Source organism: Drosophila albomicans, chromosome X (assembly GCF_009650485.2).
Source record: "Drosophila albomicans strain 15112-1751.03 chromosome X, ASM965048v2, whole genome shotgun sequence".
NCBI lineage: Eukaryota > Metazoa > Arthropoda > Insecta > Diptera > Drosophilidae > Drosophila > Drosophila albomicans.
The window spans coordinates 16395769-16410846 of record NC_047627.2 but is presented as its reverse complement, the minus strand read 5'-3'; the positions used below and the strand labels follow the sequence as shown (position 1 = coordinate 16410846).

Here is a 15078-nt window from a genome sequence, read left to right as displayed (position 1 = left end):
AACGGAAATGCTGCACAGTGGAAGTAAACGTTATTGAATTGAGCGAAAAGTGGGAGCTTTCTAGTATTGCCTTTTAATAATTTAAATAATAAATGAAAATGAGTGCTTTCACAAAATTAAAATACATATTTCATATGCGAACAAATCTCTATTCCTGCACTTAAATGAACCAACTGCAACTAATGCTGATTTGGCAAATGCTTTTCACTTTGTGTCACTTGTCAATCAAATGCCATAAATTGAATGTCAAAAATGCACGTCGAATTTGTGTGTGCGTGTGTTTTAAAATGATTTCGCAATTGATAATTGAGCCCATGGTGTGAGCCTGATAATCGCCACCACAAAAAACGGGCAGCAAGTCATCCCACAGTTGTTTCTATTGCCCAGCTCGCTCTCGCTCTTGCTGTGGACTCTGCTCATTTTGGGGCTGCAGCAACCATACGATTTCCGCTAAATGCCAGCTAGAAAATAGATGCTGGCATTGGCAGCAAAAAGCAAGCAACGACAACACGATTCCCCCCACCAGCCAACCATTTGGCCATCCCTTTTTCGGCCATTATTGTGTTAACGCCTGTTCACCCAGCCCCTTCCACCACTCATTCCACTTGCCACTTGCTCATATCCCGACTTTCAGGCTGCCATCAAAACAAACAAAAGCAAAATCTATTTAATTGGGTAAAATGCTGTGCGGAAATTGAAAGCAAAAGCACAAACAGCGGCTGTTCCAGAGAGAGAGAGAGAGCGGAGAGGAAAAGAAGGAGAGAGTGCCACCAAATGTTGCAAGCAGATGCATGGCCATCACCGTTTTGCAGCAGCGGAAATTCTGCCACCCCCGATCAGCAGCCTTTTCACTGCTCCGTTTCCCAAAATGCAATAAATATCTAAATTGCTGCCTGGCTTTCGCCATTCGCCGTATTCACAATTCGCAATTCACAATTCGCATTGCAGTTGCATTTTCGTATTTCGTATTTTGCATTTTGCATTTTGACTGTGGCCATGGCTAACTATATACGCCATGCATGGCCATTGTTCATCGATTTATGCAAATTTCTGCTCACATTTTATCAATAAACAATAATAAATTAAAATCAACAATCACTGGGCATAGCTGCTCGTTTTGCGGACCCAGGCGCCAAATTGAAAACGAAATTCATAAATGCTCCATTGTCAACGGGCCCCAAAACCAATTGCCAAAGGGAAATTGTCAACCACCAACTGTGAACTAGTAAAAACAAATGGTCGACAAAAATTTAAGACATAATCTATAACATTGTTCGACTAACAAATACCTAAAAATATTAATACTTTATTTTAATAGCATTTTATATTCAATTACTTCATAAATCTTTAGATGAAAAAAATAACATTTTATGCAGGTTTAGCAACTAACAGGCCAATTGAAAGGTTCCCGACATGACACATAGATGGCGCTATAATCAGTTTACCACTCTTGAAGGGAATTATGTTGAATAAAGAAAAAAATATTGCCAAAAAATCGTGATTTATAATATTATAATATGGTAGGCCTGGTACTTTTCAATCGGAAAGAATAGTTTGTAGCTTTGTACATTCGATGTAGAATGTAAAGACTTTAAAGAGTGCTGTAAAATTCTATGAATATATTATTTTTATTGCATTCAGAGAGTTTCTTTAAAAATATAAATGTAATAATTTAATATACCCAAGACAAGCTGTCAACAAATACATTGCAACTTAGTGACTATTCCATTACCAAACAGAGGGGAAGAAATGTAAATAAGCAAACAGGGGAATAGAATCATGAACATAAATAAACGGTTTGCATTCTTTATTATTCTCACTAATTTTAAGCATTAGTCACACTTAAGTTTTGCTTTCATTTTCATGGTCGAACGCACTCAACCTGACGTATTTATTTTCATCAAAATATATATATTCAAATATATTTATGTCAGGTGTTTTTATTATATTTGCGAGCAAAGTCCTTTGAAAAGCATTTCACGTACTAATGTTGATTTTTAATTTTAAGCACACAGCAATGCAAATTCTTTTCAACATGACCTAAATTTGATGTAATTAAATAATGCATATTGTTTTCAAATAAAACATCAACGGGTTTTTTTTTTTATATATATAAATATATGTATATTAAAATACTTTAGAGCAGCAACAATTTATATTGTTATCTTTTCACTCGAGCAGCTTTAATTGCGTATCAATTGTGATAATATTAAAGCTGAAATGAGCTTTAAATACTCTCTTTAGAAATTTGCATAGAAACGAGTATTTAATTTCGCTGCAAGCATTTAATTTTGACATTGACAAACAAGTTGTAGAGTTCAGTTCTTAATATAGATTAATTGCAATTTACACTTGAGTAATGGAAAGTGAGCCAAAGAAGAGTTTGAATACGCCAAAAGCAAAAGACAAGAATACCGCATAAATATTTAAGTAGGCCACCAGAAAATAAGAAGTGAGCTGAAAATGTGTAAAAAGAATATAAACTATGAGCAAAGTAAAAGGTGCTGCCAAAGTTTGCTATTAGATTGGATTTTTTTTCTTTTTGCTTTTTTTTTTGTGTCTGTTTTCTGCTTCTGGTTTCGGTTGGGGGGCCAGTTTTGCATACTTTTGTGCGGGGCACATGGGAAATTTGCATTTTCCATTTCACGGCAGGCGTTCGCATCAAATGGAAAGCGCCAACCCAAAAACGCGGCAGCCAATGAATGAATGGATGAATGAATGGCCGAGTGAGTCAGTGAATCAGTCAGTGAGGGAGTGGAGGAAGGTGATAGAGATGATGCTGTAGAAGAGCGACTCGGTGAAAAGCAACAACAGCAATCCGATGATTTATTACACTTTTGATGTTATTGATATTTTATTTGTGTGCGATGAAGTAATTTAGTGGCACGGCAGACTGCAACCTGGAATTGCAACCTGCAATCGGCAAAAACAATGGCAACGTCAGAAGGAAACTACCAGCAATTTGAACCCAAGGAAAAGCCAAACGTTGCTTCGCCTATGATTTATTCTGACAGTGGAAAGTTAAGCACAAACACAAGCACACACTAAGATATTTGTGGAGGCAGCAACTCGAGAAGCCATGTGGGATCTTTGGATTATCAGTCGAAGTCAATTGATATCAAAAGTGAAAGTTGAGTCCTGCAACTTTTATGTCTTTAATCTGCAAGCCGCAAATTGAACACACACACGATAAAAAATATACAAATATTTTTCAATTGAAAACTTTTATTACACCGCCCAAATATATAGAACAAATCTAAAAATTGTGAAATGTTTTCCAAAGTAAAAAGCAAAATCTAATTCAATAAATTCCAACATCAAAGCAACCTGTGTGTTTGTTCAACTTCCCAACTCGCTTCTCTCATTTCTCAGTTCATTTTTGTGTAACACACTGTTTCGGCAACACATTTCGATAGCTCGAAACAAAATCTCAGAATATACTTGAAAGTAGATTAAAAAAAAAGCCGCGTAAAGAGAACATTTACAATGTCGTACACTAGCCGGTGCATTCAACGCTTAGCTCAGTCGACGCACAAGCTAATGCGCAGCAAGTCCGACTATTCGAAGACCATTTGCAATCTGAAGATCAACAAGAACACAAAAGTGATGGTGCAGGGATTCACTGGCAAACACGGCACTTTCCACTCCGAAGAATCCCTCAAGTATGGCACACAAATCGTCGGTGGTGTGTCGCCCAATAAAGGTGGCACCAAGCATCTGGACAAACCGGTCTTCAAGGATGTGAAGGAAGCGGTCAAAGAACTGAAACCCGATGCTACAGCAATTTTCATACCTCCCCCCACGGCTGCCGAGGGCATTTGTGCAGCCATTGAGAACGAGATCGGTCTGATTGTGGTCATCACCGAAGGCATTCCCCAGGTGGATATGGTGCGCATCATGCAGATGCTCAATAGCCAGGAAAAGAGTCGCCTCCTGGGTCCCAACTGTCCGGGCATCATCTCGCCGGAGCAGTGCAAGATCGGCATAATGCCCGGCGATATACACAAGCGTGGCATGATCGGCATTGTGTCGCGATCTGGCACGCTCACCTACGAGGCAGTGCATCAGACGACGGCGGCGGGATTGGGCCAAACACTGTGCATTGGCTGCGGCGGTGATCCATTCAACGGCACCAGTTTCATTGATGCTCTCAAGATCTTTCTGCACGACAAGGAGACCAAAGGCATTATACTAATTGGTGAGATTGGCGGCTCCGCCGAGGAGGATGCTGCCGAATTCCTCAAGACCGAAAACTCTGGCAGCGAAGCGAAGCCTGTGGTCGCCTTTATAGCTGGCCAGACGGCGCCACCAGGACGACGCATGGGACATGCGGGTGCCATCATCTCGGGGGGCAAGGGTGCGGCCAAGGATAAGGTGAAAGCTCTGGAGGCTGCTGGCGTCGTTGTGGCCAGCAATCCATGTCACATGGGCAAGATACTGCACCAGGAGATGGTTAAGCGCAAGCTGGTCAAATAGAGAAGAAGAAGAGGTATGCACAATGGCATATATAATGAACAAATACGATAGATAGGAAAGCTTGCTCTTGGAAGTTTACAATGTTCTTTTTTGGCACTTATGAAATTTATTGCTTTTGCCAATTTTTGCTACCCACAAGCATTTCAATAGTTTAACCAGAAATTGTCATTTAAATGGTATTAAAATTGCGATCAATAAGAAATAATAGTTTTGCGCTTCCTGATCTATTCTTATATATGTTTCTTTTTAAACCCAGTCTTGTCTATTTCATATTTATATTTGTACTTTTTATACCCGCTACCCATAGGGTAGAAGGGTATTATAACTTTGTGCCGGCAGGAAATGTATGTAACAGGTAGAAGGAGGCATCTCCGACCCTATAAAGTATATATATTCTTGATCAGCGTCAACAGCCGAGACGATTTAGCCATGTCCGTCTGTCCGTCTGTCCGTCTGTCCGTATGAACACCTAGATCTCAGAGACTATAAGAGATAGAGCTATAATTTTTTTCGACAGCATTTGTTATGTTTGCACGCAGATCAAGTTTGTTTCAAATTTTTGCCACGCCCACTTCCGCCCCCGCGAATCAAAAAAATCAAATAACAAGCGTAATTTTAAAGCTAGAGTTACGAATTTTGGTACAATAATAACTATAGTAGTTATGATTCCTGAAAATTTGGTTACGATCAGATAAAAATTGTGGAAGTTATTAAAGAAATACTTTTGTATGGGCAAAAGCGCCTACTTACTAGGGTCTGAGTTGCTTTGGCCGACAATCTGGTACATTGTGCCGTCTATGGTATATTTTGAATGGTGAACTATATCGATATACCAAATATACCATTTGGTATATTTTTAGTATTTTTGCAGTATATTCGGTATATTTTAAAAATGATACCGCAATATTTTGCTTTTATTTAAAATGGGTAGCGGGTATCTCACAGTCGAGCACACTCGACTGTAGCTTTCTTACTTGTTTTTCGACAGCATTTATGTTTGCACGCAGATCAAGTTTGTTTGAAATTTTTTGCCACGCCCACTTCCGCCCCCGCAAATCAAAAAAATCGAATAACAAGCCTAATTTTAAAGCTAGAGTTTCGAGTTTTGGTATATACAAAAAATACTATAGGTATTATGATTCCTGAAAATTTGGTTGCGATTAGATAGAAATTGAAGTTATTAAAGAAATACTTTTGTATGGGCAAAACGCCTACTTGCTAGGGGTCTTAGTTGCTTTGGCTGACAATCTGGTATATTATACCGTCTATGGTATATTTTGAATGCGGTACTATATCGATATACCATTTGGTATATTTTTTAGCATTTTTGCAGTATATTCGGTATTTAAAAAAATACCGCAAAATACATTTCTTTTATTCAAAATGGGTAGCGGGTATCTCACAGTCGAGTACACTCGGCTGTAGCTTTCTTACTTGTTTTATTTATCATATTTTGTTTTGAGTTCTTTCTTGGTTTTAAATTATTTTGTTTTCTCAGACATTACCGTCAGAATTTATCCGTCGGAACCATTTCAATCAATTGAAAGAAACTTCACAACAATTGTACGTAAAACTACTACAATTTTTTATATAAATACAATGCAACACTTTGTAGAAACTATCGATGCTTATCGATAAAGCAAACAGGTTTACCAACACTACATTCGAGACTTACACGTTAGCCTCCCTTCGTTTCGTTTGGATAATCAACTAAGTGCCTACAAGGGAATACTCATAGTTATAGTTAGATGCAGTTATCGATAAGCAAAGGCGCAAACACTGACTTGCACTTTTATGGGTCAACGAGGTGTGGACTCGACTCATTATTGCCACTATTCCATAGCACATGCATAGCACATACATACTCGTTCCCTTTATAGAATGATATGGTCCTGGACGCCCGGCAATTGCATGACTTTCATTTGCTTTAACGCCAAGTTAAAGGCAGAAAGCTAATTTTGTTACCGTGTTGCTTTCAGTTGTTCTGTTGTTGTTTATTGTTGTTGAATTGCTGTTGTTGTTGCGGGGGTGTTGCATTTGTTTACCCTGTTGCGGTGCGATTGCCGCTGCCGCTGCCAATGCCACTGTGCCACATTGTGCCGCACTGCCATGCTGCATGTCATGTCGTGCCACCATTTTTCCATGTTTTGCCTAACTGTTGGCTATAAACTAATTACCGCACATTCGTTTTTTTTTTTTTTTTTTTGTTGCTCTACTCAGCTTGTTTGTTGCTTTCTTGGCAGCTTGCTAGCGAGTTGTTTGTAGTTGTTTCGCTGTTTGTTTATTGTTGTTTGTTTGTTGGTGTTACTTTTCTGTTGTCTGCCAGCAATTATGTAGATAATTGACGTCACACGCGGCGTATGCGCAACATTGCGCGCTCCTGTCAACTGGCAGCTGCTCTCCGTTACTCCCGGCCAACTACTTGACAAATATTTAAATCATTTGATGTCGGGCAAAATTCAGGTGTTTGCACAAGCCTCGCCTCGCCCCGTCTCGTCTCTTACTTCTCTGTCTGTCTTCTCTTCTGCGCATAATTTAACTAAAAGCAATTCAAAATCAGACCAGTAAAGTCAGAGGCAGTAGCAGCAGCAGCAACAGCACTGAGGGAAGCCAAGTGCAGCCAGGCTTCAACAACTGTTAAATGCCAGGAGCCATGTAGCAGCCACGCCCCTCAAAGACCGAGACAAGCGAGTCTCGCCTCCATCTCTAGAAACACACACACTGCAAGGCAAAAAGTTCTTTCGCTTGCCAACTCCTTTTCCCTCTCCCTCTTCCTCCTTCTCGCTCTCTCTATCTCGAGCCTTAAAGTATTTGCCTGGTTTCTTTTGCCAGCTGCTTAGGTGTCAACGCTGCACTTGAGCTACGTGTATTTTTGTGAGTTATTTCTTTTCAAAGCAATGTGCCAAATGCCACAGCACACACAGTCAGACAGAAAGACAGACATTTGAAAAGCGAGAGAAAGAGAGCGAGTGAGTGAGTGAAAGAGACAGTCAGTCAGTCAGTTTGCCAGCAAGTGGCGCACTTCTATGGCCAAGCTGCCAGCACAAATGCATTTTCCTTATTAAAAATCCATGTGTGTGCCAAGTCTCGTTCCTTGGTGTGTATATTTATTCCATTTAAATCATACTCGCTGTGTGTATGTGTGTGTTTGTGTGTGTGTGAAAAGCACTCTTCACTTTTCATTTGGAAAAGTCGAAACTTAATTGCAAAGTGGACAATGAGCACATTTTACCATGTGCCCTCTCTCTATTATCCTCTTAAGTCATCCCAGAGATAATGCTATTCAAGTGTCTCGGCGAGTGCCGCAATAAGATGCCAACGACAGCAGGAGGAGGAGGCAACGTGACAGCCCACCGACCGCAGCAGCAACAGTGAAAAGCAATTAAAATAAAAAAGAAAGTAAGGTACAATTGCTGCTGCTTACACTCCTCCACAATCGACAACGAGTAAATTGCTCTTGTGCCCTTCTCCTTCACGCAATCGATTCGATTTTTGGTTTTCAAAGACTTTACAAACGTTGGCACTTGGTGTAGGTCGACTAAGTGCTTCTTGTGGTTGCTAATCGTGTTCGCCGAAACCGTCGAAACCAAGGTGGTTGATTAAATGCCAAAATAGAGCCCGAAAACATTGGAAACTTTTTGTAATGCCAGCATTTAAAGCAAATTCAGTTTATTGCTTAAAAGTGTAAAGTTAAAAAACAAAAGCATTCTTAAATTTTATCAATTTATTAGCAATTCATTTGAATAGTTGCCACAAAAAAAAAAAAAAAAAAACAAGTAAGAAAGTTACAGTCGAGTGTGCTCGACTGTGAGATACCCGCTACCCATTTTTAATAAAGGCAAAATATTGCGGTATCATTTTCAAAATATACCGAAAATACTAAAAATATACCAAATGATATGTTTGGTATATCGATATAGTACACCATTCCAAATATACCATAGACGGCACAATGTACCACATTGTCGGCCAAAGTAACTAAGAGCCCTAGTAAGTAGGCGTTTTTGCCCATACAAAAGGATTTCTTTAATAACTTCCACAATTTTTATCTGATCGCAACCAAATTCAGGAATCATAACTACTATAGTAATTATTGTATATACCAAAATTCGCAACTCAAGCTTTAAAATTACGCATGTTATTCGATTTTTCTGATTTGTGGGGGTGAAAGTGGGAGTGGCAAAAATTTGATCAAACTTGATCTGCGTGCAAACATAACAAATGCTGTCGAAAAAAAATGATAGCTCTATCTCTTATAGTCTGTGAGATCTATGTGTTCATACGGACAGACGGACAGACACACAGACGGACAGACGGACATGGCTATATCGTCTCGGCTGTTGACGCTGATCAAGAATATATATACTTTATAGGGTCGGAGATGCCTTGTTCTACCTGTTACATACATTTCCTGCCGGCACAAAGTTATAATACCCTTCTACCCTATGGGTAGCGGGTATAAAAACCAACTAAGAAAGTTACAGTAGAGTGTACTCGACAGTGAGATACCCGCTTCTCATTTTTATTAAAAGCAAAACAGTGCGGTATTAATTTTAAAATATACAAAATAAATATCTTCAAAAAATACTGAAAATCTGCAAATACTATACTAGCATTTGTATTATACTATATATTCCAAATAAAACATTCAAAATATACCAGATTTACAAGTAGCTAAAGCTACTTAGACCCTTAGTCTGAAATCTAGATGTTCATACGGACTGACGAGTATGGCTATCGTTATCGTCACTGATCTAGAAGATACATACTTTATTAGGTTGCCTAGAGGCACAAAATTATAATACCCTTTTACCCTATGGTTAGTGGGTATAAAAAGTAAAGCAAATCGAGTGGCACACAAGGTTTTGTACAATTTATGGGCTGTCATTGTGGCATCAGAGGAGGCGAGTAGCCACAATTTGACAAGCATTTATTAAACCGCCGCACACACATCAAACAAATTGAAAACTAAGCCTTCGAGCTAAACTAACTGCCAACACATCGAACAAGAAGACCCAAAAGGAAGCGAACAGAGAGCAAAAATGAGAAAGGCAAATGAAGGAAAAGGATGCGGTGCGGTGGAGAGATGTGTCAAATGCAAACAAAACCCCAAAATGTTGCATTTAATTGCAACTATTGGAAAGTTTTACCGCTTTTTCTTGCTGCTGCAACCCAAATGTTGATATAACAATCGCAACCACATTTTTGTTCGAAAAGCCAAATTGGTTTATTTTCTTGCTAAATTCGGGTAGCACGTTGTCACCCTAAAAAAAAATAGATGAAGGAATACAAGCTGGCCACTGGGCAGCAAATTCGAAATACTAGCGCGCTTTAAACTGTTTCAACTGTCTGCAGGATATCAAGATAGAGAGAGAGAGAGAGAGAGAGAGAGAGAAGGGAATCATGCACAGCTAGTCGAAACAATTTCTGTCAATTTATGCAGAACATGCTGCACACATTGAGACAGAGAGAGAGAGAGAGAGAGAAGTAGGTCTTGGCCTCGTTTATTATACCCGATACCGACAGGATGGATGGGTATTTGACATGCTGAAGGAGTCATCTCGGACCATATCAATTATATATTCTTGATCAACACCCGAGACGATAAAACCATGTCCATCTGTACGTAAAAGTTATTTAAGATAAGGCGAAAAAGTCTGGCATTCGGAATATTTTAGTATTAGTTGGTATATTTAAAGAATAATACCACGCTGTCTTGCTTTTATCGGAAATCAGTAGCGGGTATCTCACAGTTAAGCACACTTGACTTTAGCTCTCTTACTCGTTCTTTTTTTTTATTTTGGCTCATTCGATGGGTGAACTAAGCTAACCAAGCAAGCCCATCACAGATACATTTGCTCAACGTTTATTTTGTATTCCATTTTTGCTGCAAATGCAAACAAATGAAATGCTACACGTTCCACGTGCCACACACAAGCAGACAGAGACAGAAGGGAACGGAGCAGAGAATATAAACTCCTGTTGTAATTGGGTGAAATACTGAGGAAGGGAGGGAGGTAGGTAGGTAACTTTGGATTTTAGCTGTCACTGAATCGACAATTATGACAATTGAGATTTTATCTGTACAAGTTTTCGATGGCAAATGATAACCAATGTTGTTTTCAATGATTACTAATGATTTCCAATGTGTTATGCAATGAAGTTTACCACAATTTGCATCTCATTGTGTGTATTCGGGCTTTGAATATTTCACATGATTTAATGTGCACACACACACACACACACACACACACACACACACACACACACACACACACAATACGTGTAAATTGCCAATACAACACGTAAATAAAGAGAATCGATTAAAATTTAAGCAAATCTTTACACTTGGCGTTGAGGATAATTCTCCGACTCTTTGGTGTGAATTTGTCTCCTTTCAGCTGAATGTTAGCTGCAAACTATGCAAATTTACCAGCACATGGTTAAAAGCTGTCAACTTTTATGCTTAGCGCGCAAATAATTAGAAAAGTTCGTTGACTGCTGACCACAAAAAGCCACAAAAACAACAACAATAACTGCCAGCAAAGAGAAGGATAACAATAACAACGACAGCGACAGCGACAGCGGTGATGACTAAAAGCAAAACATCATGTGTGAGAGGAATTCAATTAAATATGCAAAAACAAATCTAACATTTTGAAAAAAAAAAATACATTAAAAACCTTAATACAAATATTATATTGAAATATTTTGCACTGTGAAATACCCTGTTGAAAAATAAGAAATTTAACTTTATCTTCAAACTAAATTTAAGAGACTTTTTGCATCAAGTAAAATATTAATTTATTGCCTATTTAATAACTGAAGTAGTTAGTGAAAGCCTAGTAGTGAAAACACCTCTTGGTCAATTTTGGAACACAGGGTAAAAAAAAGGAAAAGTTAAACATTGCGCGTTTTAATAGTTGCCCGGGTTGTTGGGGATTGGATTAGGGACGCTTGCGGCTGCGAACTTCACTGTCGCAATTAATAAAGTTTGTGTCGAACAAAAAACCACTGAAACTACAAAATAATCTAAAAAACCAAAACAAAAAAAAAAATAAATAAACATGACAACAAAACAAATAAACAACAACAAAAAGCATCGCAATTCTGTTGAAAATTTTTGCAATTTTGTGGGGAAAAAATTGCTGACATTGCGTATACGCCACATGCGACAGTTAACCAGTCCCCAGGCAGCTGCTCGTCAAGTGTCTATGCATAATTTTTAGACATGAAACTTACCCACAACAGCAAGCGTCATCCACTATACCCTATTTAACAGTTACGCCCTAAATGCCAGAAAGCAACGCAGTTTAAAGAGTATGTAGAAGGCTTTCATATGTAGTTGTATGTAGTTGAAGAGCTGAACTCTTACTTGCTTTGGCACCCACCCAGAGAGCTGGGTGTCACATTGACAAACCGCAGTTTTAATATGCAGTTTTAATCAAGTTTAAAAGAGCCAGTTGAATGCTAATGACACGAGCTTAAAGTGGCTCTTCAACCCATTTAACATTGCATTTCACGCAGCTAATTGAAGCTGAGTTGCAGTTGGTTAGCTTCAACACAAGTAAATTAATTAAATAAAAGCTCTACTCTACTCTACTCACCAGAATATATATACCTAATATTAGATTTAATTAGTATTCTGTTAACAACAACATACAAAATATAAATAAAATGCGCTGCCCAAAAAAGTATGCTGTGTTTTTTTTTTGCAGATTTGCAATACGAAAGCTAATAAAACAATCTATATGTAAATAGGTTTATAAATAGCAGTAATTAAGATGCAGTAGACTCGTTCAGTAAATAATAATTAAGACTACTAAATGCTAACCGAAGGCCGAGAACATCGAATATGCATGTGCAATTACTATGCTAAAATGACATTTTTTTTGCAGCACTGAATTATAGATGAAGTAATCTGTTAAGAAGCATTTGCCTTTTTTTCAAACATAAGTTACTACACATTTGCAGATGACCATTGCGTTTGTTACGTCAGTTTTTTGTTTTGTTGTTAAGCGCGAGATGGAAACAAGAAGTGGCAAAGTTGCAAAGTGCATTGGTTACTGTGGCAATAACACTCAGACTTTGTGGCATGCTGAGACTCTGCGGTTTTTATGCTCCACTAAAAACCGCTATCCAAAAGCCGAATGAGCGTCTGACTGTCTGTCAAGGAGGCAAGGAAGTGTGTGTGTGTGTGTGTGTGAGTGTGCGTGTGTTTGTTGAGGTGTTTGGGCAAAAGTTTTGTCGACATCTTAATTTCTCACTTGTAAATTGAGCTGCGCCAGCAACCGCAAATTAGACCCCAAAGTATACGTACTTTGTGGATGCCAAATAAAGCCACACACACACACACACACACACACACATACGCACTCACACGTGCACAGACACAAACGCATAGATTTCTATATGGCAGAACGTTGGCGAAGCCACAGAGCAGTGTACATACAATCGACACACACACATTCATGCGTAAAACCAACATGCACACACGCATGTATGTATGTGTGCGCGTGTGTAAGTGTGTGTATTCGCAATGTATAACAACAAAGTTGAAGTGTGCGACGTGCAGGATAAGTCGAGTCAAGGGACATTTGATACCAATGGACCAAGACCCCAGTGTCGATACTTTTACATCAGCGAACTGACCAAATGCATGCCAAAAAGGGAAATGGGAAGAAGGGGGAGCTCAAAGAGGAGGAAAAAGTGAAGCCGATAACAACATTGATTGAAATTGAAACTTGGGTGCCGGTCTACGCTCTACGCTTTGCTCAATTCTCTATTCTCTATTTTCTATGTGCGCTGCGATGTTGCCTTTGTTTAACAAGCTTAAGCTTAAGTTCTAAGAGCAGCACAGATAAGTTTTTAAAAAGTAAACGATAATTATCGATATGCCAATCCGTATATACTTTTTGATATGGTTTGTTTGGGTTTACGTAAATAATAATGCATTTCAAATATTAAAGAATGTTGATCCACTTTTATATATTCCAATATAGAAAATATACTTCATGTATAAATGTTTATGCTATTCGTCACCTATTTTACGGAAGCATTTAGGCATTTGTAACAATCTCTTTAAGCACTTGAAGTGCTATGAATACTTTATGCCTAATCACCATGTGAAGCGCATTTCGCAAGTCCATCGATAGCTTATCAATTTAAGAGGTTAAGAGGTTCCGCAAATTCGATTAAGCGCGTAAATCGACAATCAGACAGAGTCGGATACGATAACCGAGCGATTAGGCAATTATCGAGTAAGCTGCAGTCTGGCTGCCGAGACGAGATTGAAGTGCTTAGGTTAAAGAACTGTCAATGGGTTTTCCTTTTTGTGTTTTTGTATTTTTTGTTTTTCGTTATGTTAGATGCTGCAACACATTCAGTGAAATTTCCCAGCAGAGCGTCTGCATGGAGTCTTTGTCTTTAGCATACAATCACACACACACACACATGCACACGCACGCAGACATTGATACACACGCTTACACTCACAACACACAACACTCACGCACACGTGCAACATTTTGTGGCAGGCAACGGCGTCGCGTCTTTCACACCGCACACGTAGACAAACATTTGCAAATGAGCGTTGAAGCGTGGGACAGCGAGACGCCGCAGCCGCCTCAGGTGGCACCCACTTGGATGCCTGCCACAATCCCTTTTCTGCTCCCTCTCCCTCTCTCTCACTCTCTCTCTCAATCTCCCTCTCGCTCTTAGCTGTAATGTGTGCACAATTAGAGTCGGGTTGCAGCAGCCAAATTGAAATATTTAATTAAATTTTGGCAAATGCCACGCATCGTTTAGAACAAGCGTATTACAAGGAGAGAGAATTTAGTCGAGAGCTGTTTGCCTAACACACACACACCCACACACCACACACACACACGCACACCTCCTCTTATGCAACTTTAAGTCTTAAGTCTTGCCCCACCCCATACTGAGCCAATAATTTGGCCAATGACGTGCAATTATTTGGCCAGCCAAGTTCTAAGACAACAACAACAACTCCAACACACTCGGCAACTTGCCCCCAATTTAGATGGCAACTCGCATAGCTCGCGTAGCACGTAGCAAAGTTTGTCTGCTCTCCCAAGAATGCCAAGTTGTAGCTGACACTGACACAGACTAAGGCAGCAGCAGCAGCAGCAGCAGTTGCAGCTGTAGTTGCAGTTGCAGTTGCAGCAGAAGTTCCACTTTTCTAGTTGAAGGCAAAGTCGAGTGATTCATGGCCGCTGCAATTTAGCTGCCAACTCGCCAAAAGTACCGGAAACGCATTAATTTTCCGCATTTTTCACATCAATAATAAAGTGCCAGCAACCATCTCGTCGCGTCGCGTCGCCTCGCCACGCAACTTGCAACTGCCACAAGCGAAAGAGAGAACATTCAATAGAAGTCCGCACAGTCTGCAAGCCTAATTAAGTTTATAACATTTATGACTTGTTAGCTCGGCGCCAAAACAGTTGACTAACTAACTAACTAACCAACTCTGAGCAAAGTGAGCAAACTGAGCGAAACTCGGCAACTAACTGCTGCTGCTGTTGCTGCTTCTGGAAACAGCTGCAACTTGGCCCCGGAACTCAACTGATTGCCATTTCTGAT

At 39.4% G+C, this 15078-nt stretch overlaps 1 protein-coding gene across 1 annotated transcript; it reads left to right on the top strand.

Annotated features, from left to right (window-relative positions):
* Positions 1-3370: 3370 nt before the first annotated feature.
* On the top strand, positions 3371-4703 carry LOC117577860 (succinate--CoA ligase [ADP/GDP-forming] subunit alpha, mitochondrial). Its single transcript, XM_034262809.2, has one exon. The coding sequence runs from the start codon at positions 3487-3489 to the stop codon at positions 4474-4476; it is 990 nt and encodes a 329-aa protein (XP_034118700.1). The 5' UTR covers positions 3371-3486; the 3' UTR covers positions 4477-4703.
* Positions 4704-15078: the final 10375 nt, after the last annotated feature.